Source organism: Cuculus canorus, chromosome 11, assembly GCF_017976375.1.
Source record: "Cuculus canorus isolate bCucCan1 chromosome 11, bCucCan1.pri, whole genome shotgun sequence".
In the NCBI taxonomy this organism is placed as follows: Eukaryota; Metazoa; Chordata; class Aves; order Cuculiformes; family Cuculidae; genus Cuculus; species Cuculus canorus.
In genome coordinates this window covers 10,076,432-10,097,368 of record NC_071411.1, presented here as the reverse complement: position 1 = coordinate 10,097,368, position 20,937 = coordinate 10,076,432, and the positions used below count along the sequence as shown (strand labels likewise).

Genomic DNA, 20,937 nt, shown 5'->3' with positions numbered 1-20,937 from the left:
AGGTAGATCAGCCTGTGGTGAGTCCCACCACAGCAGCAGGTGGGGCTCAAAACCAGCATTACAAGGAAGTAAGTTTATAAAGCTGCCTATATCCTCAGCCCAGGAACTGAAGTCCAACCTTAAACCTGGAGCAAACTAAACATCAGGCAAGGTAAATGGGAGTGAATGAGCAAGAATTTGGAATAGCTCCAAAGAGGCAGGTGTTGCAGGTTCACTGTGCACGGCAGTGGCAGGGGGAGCATCCTGACACGACAACGAGGCAGTGCCTCAGTTCTGAGATAACCTACATTTCTCAGAAAGTGCCTCACTTCCCTCTTTCAAAGCATCATGTCCAATGCTTTAAGGATGTGATTTCCTGATACTAGGGAGAACAGGGTGTCTCCTTCTCTCCTCCCCTCCCTAGGGACAAGCTCACAAAGCTACCAGCTCACCCTGCATAGCCACAGTGTGACCCAGCCTCCCCTCTGGCCCCATCAGCATTGCAAACAAGAAGGCTCTGGAGCTGCCGGCTTGTGGGGTTTCTTTCCTTTTGTGTGTTCTTGCCACTTCTACTGTTAAGCAGATGCTCTCTGCAAAGTCACCTTCTTCCAGGTATTTAGTCTGGCTCCTTTATGTTTCCAAAGAGATAACTAAAGTGAGATGTGCAACCTCTCCCAAGCGGGAAAGGTGATGTCCTGCTGCTGCCAGTGTGGGGTGTTGGCTCTCACTCCCACCCTCACATCTATACCCTTTCCTATTCAAAATTTAGCCAGAATTGGGGCACTGGTGAGGCGGTGACCGATGCTGGGAGCTGGCAGGGCTGTGCAGTTTGGGCATCTCCACAGCAGGATGCCAGCTACACCACAGCAGCACAGGGCCGAGACAAGCACAGCAGGGGCTGTGATGGACGATGCTCTGGACTCACTTTGTTTTTCATATCCACTTACTTGGCTCAAGCTAATTATTTGAAAAAAAATGCCAGGCCAGTCCCGAAGGTCACGGTGCCTGGTAGGGATCTGCCACCACTGCGGGAAGGACCTGTGCTCTTCTCCTTGGACTGCATGGCCTCCTAAGCCCCCTCACTCCTTACCTTTGGAAGGAGATCATTGCTGTTGTCCTGTTTGCCACAGAGCGAGCACGAAACCATCTTTGTTTTATGTTTATTTTGACATCTGCTTTTCTCTGACATTGCTTGTGCATTGCAGGCACGCATTCCCTTCCTGGAGCCAAATACGATGTGTCCTCCATGGCAGGACTAGGGGCTGGCAATAGGGGACACTTGGATTCAGTTTTCCAGTAGGCCTGTCATGGACCCCATGAAGCAGCTCCGGCTGCTTGGCAGCTGAGAGAGAGTATTTGCAGGGAGGGGGCAGCTGTCAGTAACAGCAGCGGGCAGAGGATGGAGGCACGGGACCCCTCATCCTGGTGGGGATGCGCCAGCGAGTCACATCACCACATTGACAGCAAGGATGGGGATGGAGGGGGCAGGTAGAACTCCAGTGCAGAGCTGCCTGTGGGGACGGGTGATGGAGGGGAGAAACAATCCCTGAAGAAAAACACCCTTTGACATAAGGGAGCTGTTGCAGATCTCTGTCCCTGGAGAGCCTACAGGCATGAACAGGCTGGCGCTGCTGTATGTATCCTGCTAGCGGGATGCAACAGCAGTATGTTGTGGTCCTCCTTTCCACCCCTCCAGTGATAACATCTGTGTAATCAGCTATCAAAAAGAAAAGCAAATCTCATCTTTCAACGCTTCACTGCCATAGTTGCCCTCCACATTCGAGAGCAATACTAACCCAACAGTCATGCTCAGGAGAGCACTGATGTGCTGAACGGCTGAGAGGGGCCCATGGCACGAAGGGTTGGGGAAAAATGTGGCAGCAGTGATAGAAGATCAAGCAGGGACAGGCAGCAGGGACACTCAGCCCAGCTCCTCTTGGGCATTCAGCCCTACCCACTGTACAAAGGCTGCTTATGGGGTGGGAGCGTGCGTGTGCCCCCACAGTGGTGCAGTCCTGCTGTCTCCATTCAGCGTCACCCTGGCCTTAATGATCAGATGTTGCTCCTCTAAGGCACAGACACACTGATGTCCAGGGAGCTTATGCAGACAGAGGTGAAGGCAAGGTTTCTCCAGAGCAGACAAAGAAGCGCAGGTCCTTGGCTGCCACCCTCACCTACTCCGATTCCCCATCCAAGGCAGCCTTCCCCTGCGGGCAAGTGATAAAGCACCCAAAGGCACTCTTGCTTGGCAGGAGGTTTGCAAAGGGATTTATTTGCCTGAAGCCAGTACTCGGGGCTGGAAGTGGTTCCTGCAGCAGGGGCTGGGGGAGCACAGAACTGCCCTTTCCCACGAGCCTTCACCCCAGGTGGAGCTTAAAACATCCACACAGCCCCTTCCTCAGCCTTTAATTACTGTGGTTTCAGTGCAGTGAGCGTCAATGCAAATATTTCTTCAAATAAAATGGAAGACTGTCCCTGTTGGTTTTACCTAAATGCATATTAAATAAATTTTAGAGGAAGAAACACCACCTCTGAAACCTGGGGTACACCTCAGCTTATGTAGATGAGCACACCAAAGGAAATGGGCACATTTACATCCCCTTGGAGGCGGTGCTTTGGTTTATTTTTTTAATTGGGCTACATCTCTTCTCCCTGCGTATTTTCACCATATGCCCAGGGCTGACAGGAAAAAGCCCACCTGTGCTCTCAGTGGTTCATCTAAACAAACACAGCAGAACACATGAAGTCAGCCACGGTGAGCGACTGCGGGCCTGCCTTGCGGTGACAGGGGAGCAGCAGCCAGGAGACGCAGCCAACGGCACCACCAGTGCCCACCGGCACGGGGACAGTGGAGAAGCAGCCTGCCCACTGCCTGGGGGTGCAGGCACAGGCAGGACTGCCAGCCCACACAGCTCCTGAGGCACCAAATATTCTGAAACCACAGCTGGCATTTTTGAGAAAAGTTAAGCAGTTTTATTCAACAGGATGAGTCCACACCCAACCAGTGGCTTCACCTACATGGCATCATCAGCATACATGACAGAAGACCCACTCAGACACTCGAGCTGAACGGCATCTCACCATACGTTACAGAGACAACACCAGAGGAGGAGAACAACCATTACAAAGGGCAGCCAGCCAGTGGTTTCCTATGGCTTCCCGGCGTAACCAAACCCATCTCCACCAGACTACGCAGTCCAGCCACTCGGAAGCAGATCAGACTTGGGACACCTACTGCCGCACTGTGAAAACCACAACACTGCTAGTTAAATAACATAGTCCAGGGGTTACAAAAATGACCTACCAGGGGTACTTCAGCCTATGGAAGAAAGTGCACTGTCATCACCACCCCAGGGACTGACACACTTGCACGCGTTGCTGAAGAGTCTATACAGAGAAGAGATTGGCATGGGTGCCATTGCTTTCAAGTCAGCACCATCAGAGGCGATGCTGAGCCTCGGGAGGGTGGGCAAGTGCCAAGCTGGCCCTCCTGGAGGCAGCCATGGCACTGCAGGACGGAACAGGACAGTGCAGGTCCACAGATACCCGGCAGGGTCTGCAGGAGCCAAGCCAGAGGTCAGCCCTCGCTCTGCACAGCAGAGAAACAACTGCTCCGTGAAGACTCCCTCCTCTTGGCTGCCACATCCCCGAGGAGCGGTTGCTCCCATCCTTCTGGACCTCCTTGCCCGGCAGGGCAGTGGGAGGCAGGAGCACGGCCCCTTGCAGAGGGTGCTCCCACCACCCGCTCACTTCTGTCACTCAGCCGTAAGTTTTCACAGTGAAAGCTCTGTGAACTCTCTGAAGCCTACAGTCTTTACGCCTTTAGAGAGGTATTGAGGATCAGGGTAAAGTTCCTCATGAAACATGAGCAGGTTCCAGTTATGATACTACTACAATGTACATTTTTCAATTTTGTGCAGAGTCACCTTACAGAAAAATACATTTCTTCCTTCAAATTTACAGTAGTTAAAACTACAATTTGAATGCCATATTAAAAAGGGGTAGTTTATTCCTCAACAAAACGTCTTGGCTTTCTTTTCTGTTAAAAAAAAAAAAAATCAAAAGGACTTTAAAAGCAATCACCCTCAGCACAACGCAACTGTACAAAGGAAATCATGATGTGTACAGCTCCTAGGACATCAACTCCACGCATTTGTTCTGGTGCTCAAAAAGGCACTTAAAGATAAGAAAACAATTGTATTCAAAACTCACAACAAAACAAAAGAAAATTAAAGGCAATAATTTAATAGAAAGACACTGGAACTTGTACCGTATCTTCAAAAGTAAGAAGGGAGGGAAAAAATAAACCCTAATAAACATGGTTTTGCTATCAAGTCATCTTTGAAAGTATATATAAAAAACCAGAAGACTGGCAAAGTGAATGTTCTCCAGGAACTAAATGGAAAAAAAATAATAATTATTGGCAACGAATACACAGCTCTCGTGCCAAATGGGTTTCTTCCCTCCCCCTAAAAGCACATTCGCTGGTTCATTACTAGACCAGACTGACAGACTGTTTGAACATCTGCTGCCCGTAATGACAGAGGCATTGACCTCGGGGTTAGCCTAAGTTAGGAAAGGGGGGAAAAATTATGAAGAAAAATAAACATCAATATGAACTAATTGTGGTAATTACAAGTGTCAACAATGTTAATAGACAAGTACATAAACACCATTTCCCCTTACAGCATTATACAGAGGAACAATGACAGAATCACTACATACAGTACTTCTCCCCCACTGTACACTGAAAGGTTAGCTTTGCGGCTCTGTTTTTTTTCTTTCTTTTTTTATTATTATTATTATTATTATTGGGTTTTATTTTTACATTGAGCTACCTACTAAGTGCAAAGATTTGGTGAGTGGCATTGGCTTTCATCTAATCTTAGCCTATTTTTTGTACAGTTTATATGTTAACAGTAACTTTCCAGCGTTTAAGCAAGTACAGCAATATATACAGAGACTGGCAGAGGCAGGAGCCGGGCAGGAGTGGGGTATGGGAGGGACACATGCTTGTGCACCAGGCATGGGCGCAAACACTGGGCTGGTCCCGGTGTGCGTGTGACCCGGGTCTGTACCCAGAGCAGAGGTACACGCTGCCTTGCACGGGCACGGGGCAGCTGAGACATGTGGACACCTTATGGATGAGCTCCTTGCAGAGATGGGAGCTTTGGCAGGACTGGTGCGCTTCATTCTGGAAGTCAGGTTGCTCCTCCGGCTACCTGCAAGCTCAGGGCTGCAGTGGTGCTGGAGAGAAGAGGAAGGAGGGAACAGAAAAAAGCCCTAGGCAGGGGCAAGTGACTGCTGGATGAGGCAGGAGGGCTCGGTAGCTTCTTTGCCCAGGGACAGACAGAACAGCAGAAATTAGAAATAGTGGGCAAAAAAGAATGAATGTTTAGGATGAACGTTTAAGAGCCATTAGTGCAGCTCTTCTATGCAGCCGAGAGGCTCAGGATGGCCCATTTCACGCTGGGGCTGTACGTGATCGTGTGGAAGTGACCAAATTATATCATGGGTCATTGCCTGGAAATCTGTACAAGAAGAAAAAAACTGCAGGAGAAGCACAGAGTGTCTTGAATTCAGCACTTACAGAAGACACTTGATTATCAGACAAAGTACCATGCAATCCACAGCTCTTTCTGCATATTTTTTTTCTCTGGGTTAAATGTTCAGAGGAAAAACAAAATGTAGATTATTTTGCATAAACTCAAACTGTTGTATTATATTGTACAGTACAGAAAGTGCAAAGTATCACCCCATCAGATCGGTTCCGCATCTGATATGGTCAAATATGGCTCACGCTTTTCATGCAAGAAGACACAATCTGAATCAAGACCCTCATGTACTGCTGTGTAACCACAAATAAAGGAATGTTTCTGTCCCAAAGACTCCTCGTCTGTTTAGTCCTATCTTTCGAGATACCATTAGGGTTTGGGTTTGTTTGGTTTTTTTGTTTTTGTTTTTTAAAAAATGAAAAATAATTGTACAAGGAAAGGGAAACAAAGCATCTCAAAACTGTGTAAGTTACTCTACTTATGCTTTACCACAGGTTTGTCACTAGTCCTTGTTCATTCTGAAATCTTCAAGAACATCAGAGTTCTGTGGACCTCATGGTGCAGTCAGGGCTGTGTCCTGACATCCTTCACAGGAGCTGATGGAGCACAGCTCATTTTCTGTCCCCACTCCTGCCAGGTGCCGCTGGCCAGGTTGTCACAGCACACATGAAGGCATCTCGGGGTTCATCTTGAAAAGACACTCCAGCCAGCCTGACACACACTGGCATTTATGAATTTCCAGCTCTTCTCTGTAGTCCAGCAGCGATCAAAACCCATTGTATATCCCCTCCGCCTATTTTTTAAATGCCAAGAGATGCAGAAAATAAATTCCAGGATTGGCCTTGTATTGCTTGACACACAGCTGCTACGTAACTCCACGCACACACACGCACTCAAATAGCCTGGAATAAAAAAAAAGAAATCAACCCAACATCTCTAGAGAGGACATTTCAGAGACAGTTTCTGAGGTAAATCTACTTTTTTAAAAAAGTCAGTGAATTCTGTACACTTTTTTTTCTTTAATATATACTTCCACATATAGTGTGTGTTCTCCAGTGCCAACATGTAGACCCACCGTCTCCTCCTGCCGTAGGACTGCAAGCTTGGGAAGTGTTTCTGCATGGATGGGGTGTGTGCACACATATGTACATACACACACACACATATGTACAATCAACCATCAGGCGTACGCTACGCACTTGTTCCCCTTTTGGAGAGTTTCCTCTTGAATGTGGTTTTGACTTCCCGCTTGGCCAAGTAAGGCTTTGCTAAGCGCCCGGCCATGCTCCCATTGTCCAGGCGCTGGCTCTCCCCACATCCCAGCTTACATGGTGCCCGATTTATCTGCTGAGCTGCTGGGGAAGAGCTTCTCAGTTGGGGTGACCGCGGGGCTGCCCACCCCCGAGCTGCTGCTGCTGCTGGAGCGGTGCTGCACCACTGGCCGCACCGGCCGCATCGGCGTGGGTCGCAGCTGAGCCCCAGCCAGCCGGGCTGACAGGGCCGGCTTGAAGGTGGTCATCATCTCTGTGGTGGAGCTGCTGCTGCGCCGCATAGCGGCATCGGGGTCCCGGATCAGGATGGTGTGGAGAGGGCTGGCAGGCTCCGAGTTGGCGGCGCCCATCGGGGGGTTCTTCATGGGCTCCAGTGTGTCCAGGACCACATCAGGGGCCTGCTTGGCCGTGTTCTGCCTCTCCAGCTCCCGCAGCTCGTTCAGCGCTGTGCTCATGGTCTTCTCGATGTCCTGCAAATGCCATAGACAAAGGGATGTCAGCCCCACGGCACAGCATTGCTCTGCTCCTCCACACCCCACCCACAGAGAGGCCTAACACCTAACACGTGTGTCTGTGTTGATCTCTGACCTAAGGTGGTGCCTCAAGGTAAAGCATAAGCTTTGGGAGAAGATGTAAAGCCTGAACTCCGGCCACACAAAGGTGCCCTGTGTCTCCCAAGTCAGCAGAAGTTTGGTTGGCAGCTCCAAAGGGAGCAAATCTCGAGCATTCTTGAGTGATGGGGTGAACACCAGCCTGTTGACATCAACAAGACAGGGCATCTCCACATCCTCTCCCAGAACTACGGCTGCTTCTTCCCAAAAACAGTTGCCCTGCAGCCACCATTAGATGTATGGGATCCCCTGCTGTCCCTGTGCCTGCAGGGCAATAGTACATGTGGGGGCAGAAACACACAGGGATGTATGCAGAGTGAGCAGCACTATGGCAGCTCACCATAAATAAAAGAGGCAGCAACTGCCTCTCCCTCCATGCAGGGAGGTGGTTGAGGTGAGATCAGCCCTGGCCCCTCACTGTCCACCTGCCTCAGGTCATGTCTCAAGGGACAGCCTCCACGGGACCGCCTCCACAGGTCCATCCAAGGAGATCCTCTAGAAGTATCCAGCTGAACCCAGTTTAACTAAAAGTGCCTTTTAAAATGAAATTAGCTAAACTGCCTACAAGTGTAGTGCTGATCATCTCGTTCAGAAATAGAGAGGAACTAGTTTGGCTTCACTTAAATCTGCCTTAAATAAATTAAGGCCACTAACTCAGAAAGAGATTATCTGAGAATTCATTTAAAGCTACTGAACAATCGCTTAAAAAGTAGCTCTAGTTAACTCTCCTTGCTGTCCTGTGTAGAAGAAGGACAAAATGCTCCGCGAGCCTCAGGTAACGTTCAGAGGATCAGCAGAAGCGAAATCATTACCAAGTTAGCTACAATTAACTCTACTAAGCTGTTCAGATAATGAGTGAAAATATCCTCCCAGAGCTAAACCTCAGGACTACCAAGTCCAGCTGTCCTACAGCCTTCAAGGTAAGTATTTATATCATCTGAGTGAGAATCTTTTTCAAAGTTTAAAAAAACAGCCCAAAACCCAAGAAATTTGTGCATATTGTGCTGCATCCTCAGCATTCACCCATTCCTCGGGAGGCTCCCAGGCCCTACAGCCCTACATTGCACCTGAGGAACACAGCCCCAGGCACTGCTGCAGGGTGCCACGCTACTGCCTGTCAGGAACTTTGTGCATGCTGTTATCCTGTCCCAGGATGGACTCGGTGCTGCTCTACGACCATCCCTTTGTAAATTCATCACACCAAACGCAAGCTCTTGATGGACAGAGAAGCTGGGTAGCGTGCTGCAGAGCAAGAAAACAAGGAGCATGGCTGGTGGAAAAGCAAACAGGACAGTTAGGAGTTCTTTCTTTCTGCAATCACCATTACTTATCCCACTGAAAGCAGTAGATTCCACACATAACAGCCTGCCAAACCCTATGGCACATAAGCCGCTGGCGGACGGTGGGCAGCAGCCTCCACAGGAGCTGTAACTTTCTGCCTGGGCATTACTGACCACCCCACAGCTGCTGCTCCTGCTGGAGGGTGGCACAAAGCAAACCGTTATGAAACTGCTGAAATAGGGGATGATGAACAGCCTGTCCGTAGGGCTCCCAGTCCCCAGGCCCTGAACCAGCCCAATCTATGGCCATTTGGACACATTTGTGGGGAACTGCCTGAACTAGATGGTCCCTGAGAGGCTGGAGGATTCTGCAGCCTGCACTGCAAAAGGAACCATTCTCTGAGAAGTGAAAAGGTATGGTATAACCTGAGTGACATCTGGCTGGGGGCCTCCTGGCAGTGGCAGAGATGATACCTCCAGGCTATGCTGGAGATAACATAAATCTAACAAGCACTATGGAACAAATGGCCTAATGTGATGCCAATGATGTTGCATGGCTGGAGGCATGATATTGGGATTAGACTAACATTTCGAGGTCCTAGCTACAAACAGCCAGTAACAAACTCAAAGCACTTTTCTCCAAACACTGAGCATCAGTCAAATTCTGATTTGGCAAATCCAATTTTCTCCTCCTGAGCTCCTTATGGAGTGTGAGATGAAGATAATGCGCTTCCCTCCCTGTGGGAGGCAGGAGTTCCCAGCGCATTTCAGTGGTGGATCAAACACTTATGCCTATTGTTTTGAAGAAACAAGGTTTGTGGAAGGAGGCGGTATCTTTCATTAGACCAACTGATACAGTTGGAAAAGCAGGCAAACTGTTGGCTGCTTATTTTTATCTTTAAAGCACTGCAGCTACAACAGCATTGTAATTCTGAAATGTGTTGAGATGGAAGGGGCGCTGCAGCGCGATCCCAGTGACTTTTATTTTAGCTTCTCGATCCCTGGGCACCGAGAGCCACTTCACAAGCCTCTTACCTCAGCAAGCGCTTCTGCTTCTAGAGATTTCTGATCTCCAAGACTACTGTGTCTAGTCGATCCACAGGTCGATCTCAGCGGGTGGCCATCAGACAAGGCCTTCCTGTCTGGGAAATTGATGCTGCCTGCACTGCCGAATGTTGCCATTCTGCGTTTTTCAGGACTCTCAATCCTGCCCCTGTTAAGAGGTATTTTGTGGGGGCTGCTAGGGCAGGCTGCTGCTCGAGGAGGAGTGTCTATGCCAGGACCCATCCCTCGAGGCGGGCTGTGGGTGTCCCCCCCACTTCGACGGCGAGGAATAGCTGCACCGTCAGACCTCAATCTCACTCTGCAAAGAATCCATCACAAGACTAGGTCACTGTCCGTCAGATTTAAAGCGTCTGGATGCAAGCTGTAAGACAATCACTCAGCTCTGAGAGCTCAAATCAAACCAAACTTGAGCCAAAACCAAACTAATGCAAGAGAGAAGACAGACATTTTAGCCAGTGCCAAGAAAGGACAGCATTGTACCTTCTTTACATGTTAAGATCTACAAAGGCAATGCACAAGAAAACCCCCTCCACGCTCATATTATTCTACAGTGCTTACTGAAGCCTTCCCTTCTGTCTTGCTCTACACCACACACTGACTCTCCCTGCGTCTAACAGTGACCAACTCTGTGTACATGTTCATAAGAAAATGAGAGATTCCCTACCGGCCCATTACTCCTCCAAAGCCATAGTCCACAATATGATCTGTCGGAGACTGGATGTCATTCTTGGAGGAGGCTTTATCATCCAGCAGCGGTCCACTGCTTGCCTCACTGTCCGCCTTCTGGCTCAGGCTGTCAGAGAATGCGTCATCCCTAGGAAAAGGAGACTCCCATCAGTACCAAGGCTCTACCCCACCACAGAGACTGGGACCCAGCCACGACATGGATCTGAACAACACCGCTCCAGCAGCTCCAGACTTTGTTAACAAAGGGTTGGAGCGAAGCTACCACTTCAGACAATGCCTGGAGCTTGGAAAAAGTGTCACCAAATCCTCCCGCCCTGTAGTTGCCATTTTGATGAATCCAGGCGCTGTACTTATAACAGAAGCAGAATCTGCAAAGGACCCTGGGGTCTGCCTGCAGGGCAGACAGGCACTGAGTAACGCCAGGTCAATGTACACAGGGGGCAGCGCCAATATTAAGCCTGGGTCATGCCACTTCGAGGAGTCAGTGATCGGTGGGGTTCTAGCACACTAAAGTACAGGATTTACTAGTGCCTTTATCAGCTTGAATGAGAAATAATCTGAGCCAAAAATGGAGAGAGATATGTGAACAGATCCCGATTTCTCATCAAAGTCATTAAACAAGGGAAAATCTGGCCACGTGTTTTAAGTGGCTAAGGATGGAGCTCATGTAATTATGTGATTTTAACATCCTGGATCAACACATGCCGCTTTACTCACATGTCTTGCACCACAATGTACTGGTGGGGTATGAGGCCATCCACACCATTATGTCTCCCTTCCCACCAGTCTTCTGATGCCCGATGGTACAGGAGAAGCGAGGCCCCTTTCTTAAAAGAGAGCTCTCGGGGAGACCGTCCAATGTAGTCAAACTTTGCTATGGCTTCAATCTGCTCCACTTCTGCAAAGGAGAGAAGCATAGATAGAGAAAACTTAATTCAACAATCACAAGGGCACAATAAATCCTAGAAAGCGGCATCTCACTAGAACAATATGAATGCTGCTCTCCTAGCTTCCCAAGAGCGTCTTACACCAAGTACAAATTATCTTATTCTTAGGCTGATTGATTCTTTTCATTCTTCCAGTCTTCCTGAAATTTCTCACAGACTCACAAACCACCAGCAATTACAAAAGCTACAAACCAGATGGGGAGTAATTGAAATTTCCCTGTGTGCATATGGCATCGTCACCCGCACTCCCTTTTTCTACCTATAGAGTGATTTATTCTATTACAGAACCCCATTATCCTCCAGATTTGGATCTTGTCAAGCTATGTCAGATGCTATAAGCAAAGCCTCGCTTACCTTCTCTTCCTTTCCTTATCCTGGAGACAGTTTGGCCTGAATTATTGATGAGCAACGAATCCCCCTTTGGGGATCCCCATAGAAACAATGATACTGGCTCTGGACAGGCAGCTGCTCTGCATCACACCCCGACATCTGCAGACCTTCCCCGTGCTCTGCCTCACTGCTTCATCACTGTTTCTAATTTAAGGTCTACCAAACAACAGGGATTCACAAAGTGGGAGCTCAGGGCCTGAAATTCAAGAGGGCTGAGGCAAGACATCACTTCAGGAGACCCGTGGGCACATCAGGACTTTGAGCCCCTAGCCAAGGTCATGACAGAGGGAGCTACTGGCACACCCAAAGAGGAGCCTGATTGGCAATGAGGAGCTGATGGAGGAACCCAGCTCTTCTGCAAACCTGTTTCCAGCTGGGAGCACTCAATCCCAAAGAAACCGCTGCATTGATTACAAGGCAGTTTTCTCACTACACTGGCAGGAGTAAATTGTGCTCTGCCTCACTTTGCTCCAAGATGGGGTGAAAAAGCAAGTGGCCAACATCAAACTACTTCTAGCCACTATCAGAGCTGGCAAGCAACCAGTTAACATATCTTGATTATTTTAGACATCCGATCATTTTAAATCCCACCTGGAGACTGACAGATGGGTGATGACAAAACTAAGGAGAGAAAGTCTGCACAGGTCCTCCAAATCTCTTATGTTCTCATTAAAATATGGAAAATTGCTCTTCCCTGTCTACTTCATCAGTAAACACAGGTTCAGCATCAGCAGCGATAGGGATGTGACCCGCTGTTCTGCTCAGTGGCAAAACTCACACACAGGAGGACATGGGAGATGCTGAATTAGACCTCTGCCCCATCCTCCTCACACACATGGGACAGGACAGGTTGCTGCAGTAGACCGATTTTTCCCCACCTTTAAATACACATCTGCACCATTACAATCAACAAGGTGTTTGGGAGCACTACAGCAGGATCAGTGGGGGATGCTCTGAAGGAAATGTAGCAGAGAAGGTGACCAGGAGGCGTCTCACAGCCCAGATGAAATATTGAGTTTCCCAGCAGGGAGGGTGCATGGGGTAAGGGAGAGGTGAAGAAGGAATACTTAAATTCACAAAATAGAGCTGCTCCTCTTCTCCACACTTGCACTGCAGTTAATCACCCAGAAACTCCAATCAGAGCTATTAATGTGACTATCTGAGCATAAAATTGGCTAAATGGCAGCTTGCTCTCCTTCATCTTCTAGCTCTGCTGGCTCCCATTTGTAGCTGAAAGCAGGTCCCGCGCCGTCCAGCCCAGCTGCGCCCTTCCCCTCCTCCCCACAGTGCCCACCAGCCAGGCAAACCCTCCCGTCAGCCAGCCCTGGAAGGCTGTCCTGTCCTGTCGTCAGGACAGGACACATACAAGGAAACAGAGGCCATCAGGAATGCATAAGAGGCATTCGGCTGCCTGGTGCCCTTCCAACACAGCAAAGTCCTGCCATTAAAAGCCATCATGTGATGGCACATTCGCTAACCCCTAGCAGTGCCAGTCCAGTAGTGCCTGGACCGTGTCTGAGCTGTCAGTGCCTCCAGGGCACAGGGAGCACGGGCTTCCTCCTGCTTTGGTACAAGGTCCCAGAGCAAACGCACTTCTTGCCCAGCTCTGCCAGTGCTGCCATTTCCATGCCTGCCTTTGCGACTGCTGTGAGCTTCAAAGCTTTCACTGAGAGCCCGTACACGGCACTCCAATCTGGTTTACACAGATGCGCAGGCAGACACGAGCTTACAGAAAGCTGGACTTGAGCCTCCTCCAGAGTGTTATGAAACATGGATGATGCACCCGGTCACAAGGGATTCACACCCGACTGCACCCGTCCACACAGTCCTGGCTCACAACACATCCTGCTCTGCCCTCTTAAAGCCAGGCAGCATCGTGGGCCTGACACGAGCAGAACTGAGCAGGCGGGTACTTCATCACCAAAGGAAAAGGAACTGATTGTAAAGAAAACAAGGCTGCAGCTTGCTCAAATACAGGAGTGGTTTGTTTCTACCAAGGAGATGGCTGCTCGACAGTGGATGATCCACCGCATAATTAAATCTGCTCAAAGACACCCTCACATCAGAGGACAAGGCCACTGATGTTTAGCTTTTCTCCATAGTGCAACCTGGAGTGAACAGAGCTGGTTCCTGGTGTGCCCTGCCCCACTATCAGCCCCCATCTCCCCTTCCAGTCCCATGAGCCATTGCATACAGAGTGTCCTCACCAGCACAAGGGTGCATGTAAGCACAGATGACAAGGAGAAGGAGGAAAAAAAAGTAATACACGAGATTAACAGAATTTCATAGAACAACTCCAAAAAAGCAACCCCTGTATCCTGCCATGGAGTCAGACTTCTGCAAAGGTTCATGCATATCCTATCCTAAAAATCTATAAGAAACATTTATTAATATATATACGCATTACGAAGCACATAGAAATATCGTCCCCTACTGAAGTGCCAGGCCTTAGTCCAGCTCCTAATCCAATTCGGAGCCAAGTGCACACTGCTTTCTTGCATGCACAGCTTTCCTAACACAGACACTATTTTCTGTCTGTGCTCACCGTCATCACTGGTGTGTGGCTCCGTGCCGTTGTCATGGTCAACTTCATCGATGGTGCCTGGCTCGCTGTGCGGGCTGTCACTGAAATAAAATACACTGTGTTTTCAAGGAAAGAATGAGATTCTGTTCCCAAGGCACTTAGAAAAATAAGTTGTTAAGGGCAATTCTGGCCCCAGTGACACTTGAAAGAGTTATGTTTTTATTTTTTATAGGACTGAGATGGTCATTCTAAATCACAGCAGATCTCCAAACTTGCTTTGAGAACAGCAGGCACTCGCACCACAGTCTTCAAGCCCAGAACATCAGATGCTGTTGCTCGTGCATCTTACGTATTTGGCAAAACAAATATAAAATGATAGCAAGTTAGGTGTCCCACTCACTCATTCAAAATCAGTTTTAATATTTTATCTTCCACTTGCACCAGTAAAGACACTGGCAGGTGATCAGCATCAGGGGAGATCAGGTCTCAGAAATGCACAAACTTACACACAAATCAGTACAAGTCTGTTACAAATACTGTTTCGTTAAAATTCAGATCTGATTGTCAGTTTAAAATTCCAGAGAAATGTGTGACGTCACTGGATACTTTTTTATCCTGGGTATACTAAGTAGGGCGAATCATGCACCAGAAAGACACTATGCAATGCAATCGCAAACGGCTGATCCCAGTCCCGGCTAACACAAACTCATCTGTCTTCTAACACTGACAAAACAAAAGGAATTGATGGTGCAGGTTAACATCAGGCTAAGGGGTTTTGTCCAACCAACAAATGATGATAGAACTATGGGACTTTACTCAAAAATTCCAATCTAAGAGGAATTTGGTTAGAACTGATCTAAAATTCTGTTTTGCTTTGAACACACTCTGCAGCTAAAAGATATTTTTATAAATTTTACTATCTATATTGGAAACAATTTTCTCCTGAAGTTTCTACTGAGGTTTGTGATGCTGAGTCAGCATGAGAAAAATGAAAATAAAACTGCCTAAATAAAACTGCAGTAAAACTGCCTCTATTTTCAGTAGCAAGGCTAAAACGAAAAGCTAAAGTGTACACAAGCAGAAACTAACTGGTTAGGTGTGCTAAATCCTGTTACTTTTATGAAGGTATTTATAACTAAGAACAACGCAGACAGTCTGGCATGGAGTAAGATTCTTAACCAGTGTAAAGCAGCATGAGCATATCAAATATACATCACTTGTACACCTAATTCATAATATTTAACAGGAACATATGCAAAAAGGCACGCCCTTTCTACAGAGGGGTAAATTCACTCTAGCACTGTGCTGAGCTGCCCTGAATATTAAGTTTGAACATCCCCAAAGCTCTCCTCATGCCCCATCCTCTTGGGGATCTGCTCCCCAGAGCCCTATGAGAGCTGGGTCAACTCTCTGTCTGCCAGGAACCAAGTCAAAGCCTTACATTTTGTCACAGGTCCACTCTTAATGTACAGTGTCAGAAGATAACTCTAACCAGGAGACCTGGCTTTAAGTTCTAAAAACGATGAAGTCGTGTCCCGGCTGCTTACCAGTACTCTTCCCCTCCAGTCATGCACTTCTCATAGACAGGTCCTTCCAGCTCTCTGTGGCTGGGGAAGATGCCCTCGTGGTTAACGATGATGGTTTTGATGACCTCATTGACATGAGCTTGGCAGGACACCGGATCCTGCCCATCTGGAATGTGCATCAGAGTGGGCCCAAAGCAGATGGCCAGGTTGTAGGGATCCATCATGTTCTCATCGCTGTACTGCGACAAGCTGCAAACACAAGTGTTAGGGAGCTGCAGCGCTGAATTTCCCAGTTCGCAAAGAAAAGTCTTCCACAAACAAACCCTCATCCCTCATAAAAGCAATCACCACTGAGCGGTATATCTTCCCCAAACACACAGCCACAGCTAGGCAAGGCTGAGGAAGAAGCAAAATACAACTCTCCATGGCAATAACAAAAAGGACTCATGCAACAAAGAGAGGGAAGTCCTGAAAAAAAAATGAGGCAAGGAGAAACTCATCGAAAGAGTTAAAAAAAACCCCAGAAGACTCACTGATTAAGGAAAGCAAAAAGATATCTCATGACAACGATGACAGCCCGAGGCAGAGTGACGATGATTTGCTGGATCTGGTGCACTCTCTCGGTGGGGTTCTCGATTTCTGGAACACATGGACAGAAAGTACACCTTTTAAACCATCTCAGGACCAGACAATACAGCACCAGAGGGAATTGTTCCAGATCTAGTAGCCTGCACTGCCCCCTGCCCTCCTGCACCCCCACACCAGGACGATGCTGAAGCCCCTGTGCCTGTAGAGCTGCCGGAGTCCCGCCCAGCACTGACCCGCCCAAGGGGCTCAGCACCGCTCCTGCAGCAGCGGGCAGCACATTCCAGCTCCTAAGGCTACTGTTTTTTTTAAGCTAGTATCTGCTCAACATATCACGCATGCAGTTAATCCTGTGGCTTTTATTTCACAGAAAGCAGATAGTGCACCAGAGCTTTCCCGAGAGCAGTCAGCCTCAGATGCACGGAAGAGATGCTTACTTTACTCTGCTGGCTCAAACTTTGATATTTGGTGTCATAATAAAATTCCTTGACAACACGTAGCTCGCCTGCCATTTGTTCAAAATCCTGAGCAAAATTTGACTTCAGTACAAAGATGGAAATCTTTTATAATATTTCATTTTGAGAAATTTTTTATTTATGCCCTGTTGTTGCTTACTGAGTTTTACACTTCTTCAGTTTGGTTTTATTTAAGAGCACATAAGTAATTAAATAAATAAAATCTGGATAAAAACCTACAACAATTGATATCTGTTCTGAAACCCAGAGGAACAAATTATCTTGAAGTACTTGCCTATTTCACTTAGCAAAACGTTTCAACTGGCTGCAATTCACAGGAATTAATGGTGTAATCATCAATCACTGTACAATACAGGCAAACCCCTGAATGAACCTTTGTAAACAAAGTGCCTTTTCTATCTACCTATTTCTCATGCATTTGAGAAACGCTTCCCTGTAAACTGTCAGTCCCCCATAAGCAAAAGGAAAGCCAGCCTTCCATCTGCCAGCAGCAAGCCTGTTTTCCCCATGACACCAGCACAGAATGATGCAGCTCTGCAGCTTCCAGGGGCACTCACAGGCCCTGCAACATGTGCAGCAGCAAAAAATTTGCTCAGAATACTTTACCAGGAGCCAAGGGAAATCAAAGTGGCTTTGTGATGCACTGTGGTGGGCAGCCCAAACCACTCAGCTGCGTTTAACCTTTCTGCCATCATTATAAAATGAGGCAGAACATCTCACAGCAAGCATGGCATTTTACTGAGCAGTTGTTCTCAAAGAAAGGTTTCTTCAATCTGTTTAGGTTGGGACACATATTAGACAGTCTGTATTTATGTGGCAGAAAGTCAGATACACTTAAGGTCAGATTTTTAATGGGAAGAAGGCACTAATTCATTTCAAATCTATCTTTAATTGAAAGGTAGCAAGAAAAGAAAGGAAAAGATGAGGAAAAGGAAGATTCTAGCTAAAATAAGAAAAAGAAAGAGAGATGAGAATACTATCCAGAAAATTAACAGATTCTGTTTGCAACAAAAAGTTCCCAAAGGCTTAATAAATTGTGCAAATTGGTGTTAATTAGGGATGGTTCCAAAGCACAAGCCTACGTGCAAGCACAGTCACATCACCAAGCAGTGGGAACACTTCCTGGCACCAAAGACGACCCATCCCCTTTTCTGCAGGCTGTGCCCTCTCAGTCTCCCAGCTCTCTCCAGTCCCCCTGAAGCTAATGAAGACACTCAAACCCCTAAAGAACCCCGACGCCTCTCCTGTAAAAAAAAGACATCCTGTAGCCAAAGCGCACAACACACTCCTCCATCATGTCTGAAACACCAAATTCATTCTGCCTTCTGCCCCTCCCCCCAGGGAGTAATTTCCATGACTTGCCAATAAATAAATGTCATCACTACAAGCTACTAAGAGAAATAAACCCCAGCTGGGATATCTGTTTCTTCAGTTGCAGAGGAACAAGTGGAGTGGGGAAAATTCAGGACGGAACAAGAAGCAACCAAGCTCTCCCTGACATCACTCCCACACCTTCATGATGAAAAATCCTCAGCTTCTACCTCTGCTCACATTCCAAAGCACCTTCTTATTTTCTTTGAGACTGGAAACGCACATAGCAAACCGCTGGAGAAGAGCTAATTGAGTGAGGTTGAAACCAGGTCAGTAGACTCAACAGTCAGAGAAGCTTTGTGAGTAGCCAAGAGTCACTGACCTTCACTATGTTTAGTGGAAGACACTGAGCTAAAGCAGCAAAACCCCTTTGGGTCCCAGGAACCATGGCTGCATGACACATGACGGGCAGGCACAGGAACTGCTGATATCTGTGCAAATATCTGTGCAGGCAGGACAGCAGTTGACCCTGAGCGACTAATTACACTCATGCAACCTGCAAACGTGTACGCAGGCTTGCTGCACAGGCAGCTCACTGGCCTAAGCTTGGAGACTACTCTCTGATGCTAGGAAGAATTTAGAACCACAGCAAGATGTTTTACCTCTCCTTCAACTTTGACGCTGTCAATACGCACTCGTAATGTCTTTTCCTAACAGCTTCCATTGCAGAAAAAGCCATTCTGGCAGCATAAGCTGCTATTTGCAAAATTCAGGTGTACTTGCCCCCATTTATTGCCTTTCTTGTCCCACCACATGCTCCAAGAGGAGATTTCACATGTACTTACTTATAGTAGATATTAAATCTTGAAACCTTTCCTTAGGAAAGAGGGGGTTTTCCAGTCCTCGGAAATACAGCTTCAAGACTCCAGCCACTGAATTAATGTCACGTTCATTTTGATCATCAGCAAGGGGATCTTCACCTGCTCAGGAGAAGAGTTTTTATTTCCAGCATTACTGTCAAATTGGACCAAACACAACATGTGTTCTTTCCTAACCTGGTGGAAATCTAGAATTTCCCACAGTTCAGAAACCCCTCCTCTGTGTGAAATGGCAATGCTATGCATTTTCCCAGCAAGAGGAGAGGTTAATAAGGTATTCTGTTACACAGCATCACAGTGAGACATGCTATAGACCTACCTACTAAAAACCAGTTTATCCTGGAAATCTTAAATCTTTCCTGAAGATGAGGATGTGATTAATCAATTACTGTGGAAAATATCTCTGCACCTACTTCTCGTACTCTTTCCCTGAGTGAATATTCACTACTGCTGGAGATACAACACCGAGATACGTAGAAGGGCAGACAACTTCCTTGCGTCTTGCAGCAGAAAGGCCTTTAGCATAGGATGTACACCATGTCTAACGCACCTAGCACCCACTGAAACTCCCACCAGTGATCTCTGCTCAGATACAGCGTCCCAGCTGTAGCTGCACACCCTGGCAACGCACCTCTCTCAAATGAATTCTTGATGTCGTTGACTTCCACCTGGGAGCCAGGGACTCTGAAAATGCCCTGCTGCTGAAGGCCTGGAAAAGATCAACATTTTATAAAAAGACTTTTGTAACTGTTATACAACACTTTCTGACAAAGAACAGCAGAAACTAGGAGTCAATGTGCCCAAAAGGCTCAGAGCAAGAAGGGGACAGCCTGCTACAATTTGTTTCCTCTCAAATTCTCCAACCAAGGCCTCCCAGATCAAAGCACTGAAAAGGCTCCCGTTGACCTTGGGCCTGACCAAACAATTTAATCTGAATAAGTGCTAACGAGACCTAAATAATTGTCAGTCATCCGATGCTACAACTACATTACAATGCCATTGTAATTATAATCGAGCCCACGTAGCAAGGGCTGCAGGCATCTCTAGTATATTTCAGTGCAGGCTACAAGTACTTAACTTCCTTTGCAGAAAGTTTCTGTTGATATTACTGAATCAACTTACCATACAAATTGATGTAACGAATGCAGCTTTCTACTACAAGTGGAATAGCCTGTCCTGAATCCTTCATGAAAGGAAAAGAAAAAGTAAAAAATTACTGGTTTATTGATAACAAAGCAGGGGAAAAGCATTAAAGATTGCAAAAACAGAGACTTGAAGATAAGTGTTATTAAATTTAGTAAGAGGAGAGGCAAGAAAAGGAGGCATTACACACATCAAGCCATCAAAAAGTGCTGAACATACTATGTGCAGTCAATTATGCACAAAAAAAGCTTTCACCAAAGCGTGTGAAAGACTGCTGCTCGCTATCTGGTTGAGACAGGGGACTGATGCAACAGGATCACGGCTATTCCATTTCAAAGGCGTGATGCTGAGCCAAAATAAAACTTGTCCTATACCTGTCTGATGAAATAAGCTTCCAGTAACAGAGCTTACAACAATATTTCCACCTAAAGAAAAAGCCACTGTCAGCAGATGCTAACAAAACAAAAAAACACAACACCACAGTGTGTGAAATGAACTGCCTGTATCTGAACATGTGATGAATTTTGGCTTTTGTTTCAAAACTGCTTCTCTCCAGGCCCCTTGTGGAAGGAGCTCAAGGGAGAATGTGAGTTATATCTGACTGCTTAAGTGGACATTTATATTTCTTAGGGGCTTGCTTTGGTTGTTTTATTCAGCAGAGTACAGTTGCATCTCTCTGGTTAATTTACTCCATCTCAAAGATGGGCCT

General features: G+C 47.1%; 1 protein-coding gene across 3 annotated transcripts in view; it reads right to left on the bottom strand.

Moving 5' to 3' along the window:
• Positions 1 to 2,932: 2,932 nt before the first annotated feature.
• Positions 2,933 to 20,937, bottom strand: part of SRGAP3 (SLIT-ROBO Rho GTPase activating protein 3) — a 123,756-nt gene continuing 105,751 nt past the window's right edge. For 2 of the 3 annotated variants that reach the window (XM_054076561.1, XM_054076562.1), the window contains exons 13-22: positions 20,208 to 20,268; positions 19,717 to 19,794; positions 19,053 to 19,187; positions 16,369 to 16,474; positions 15,857 to 16,084; positions 14,331 to 14,410; positions 11,166 to 11,346; positions 10,426 to 10,575; positions 9,732 to 10,059; positions 2,933 to 7,275 (exon numbers count right to left, since the gene is read on the bottom strand). In XM_054076561.1, the coding sequence (XP_053932536.1) occupies positions 6,859 to 7,275; positions 9,732 to 10,059; positions 10,426 to 10,575; positions 11,166 to 11,346; positions 14,331 to 14,410; positions 15,857 to 16,084; positions 16,369 to 16,474; positions 19,053 to 19,187; positions 19,717 to 19,794; positions 20,208 to 20,268 (1,764 nt within the window). In that variant the 3' untranslated portion in view covers positions 2,933 to 6,858. The remainder of the gene's footprint in view (positions 7,276 to 9,731; positions 10,060 to 10,425; positions 10,576 to 11,165; positions 11,347 to 14,330; positions 14,411 to 15,856; positions 16,085 to 16,368; positions 16,475 to 19,052; positions 19,188 to 19,716; positions 19,795 to 20,207; positions 20,269 to 20,937) is intronic. The other variant, XM_054076564.1, reaches the window with a different exon arrangement.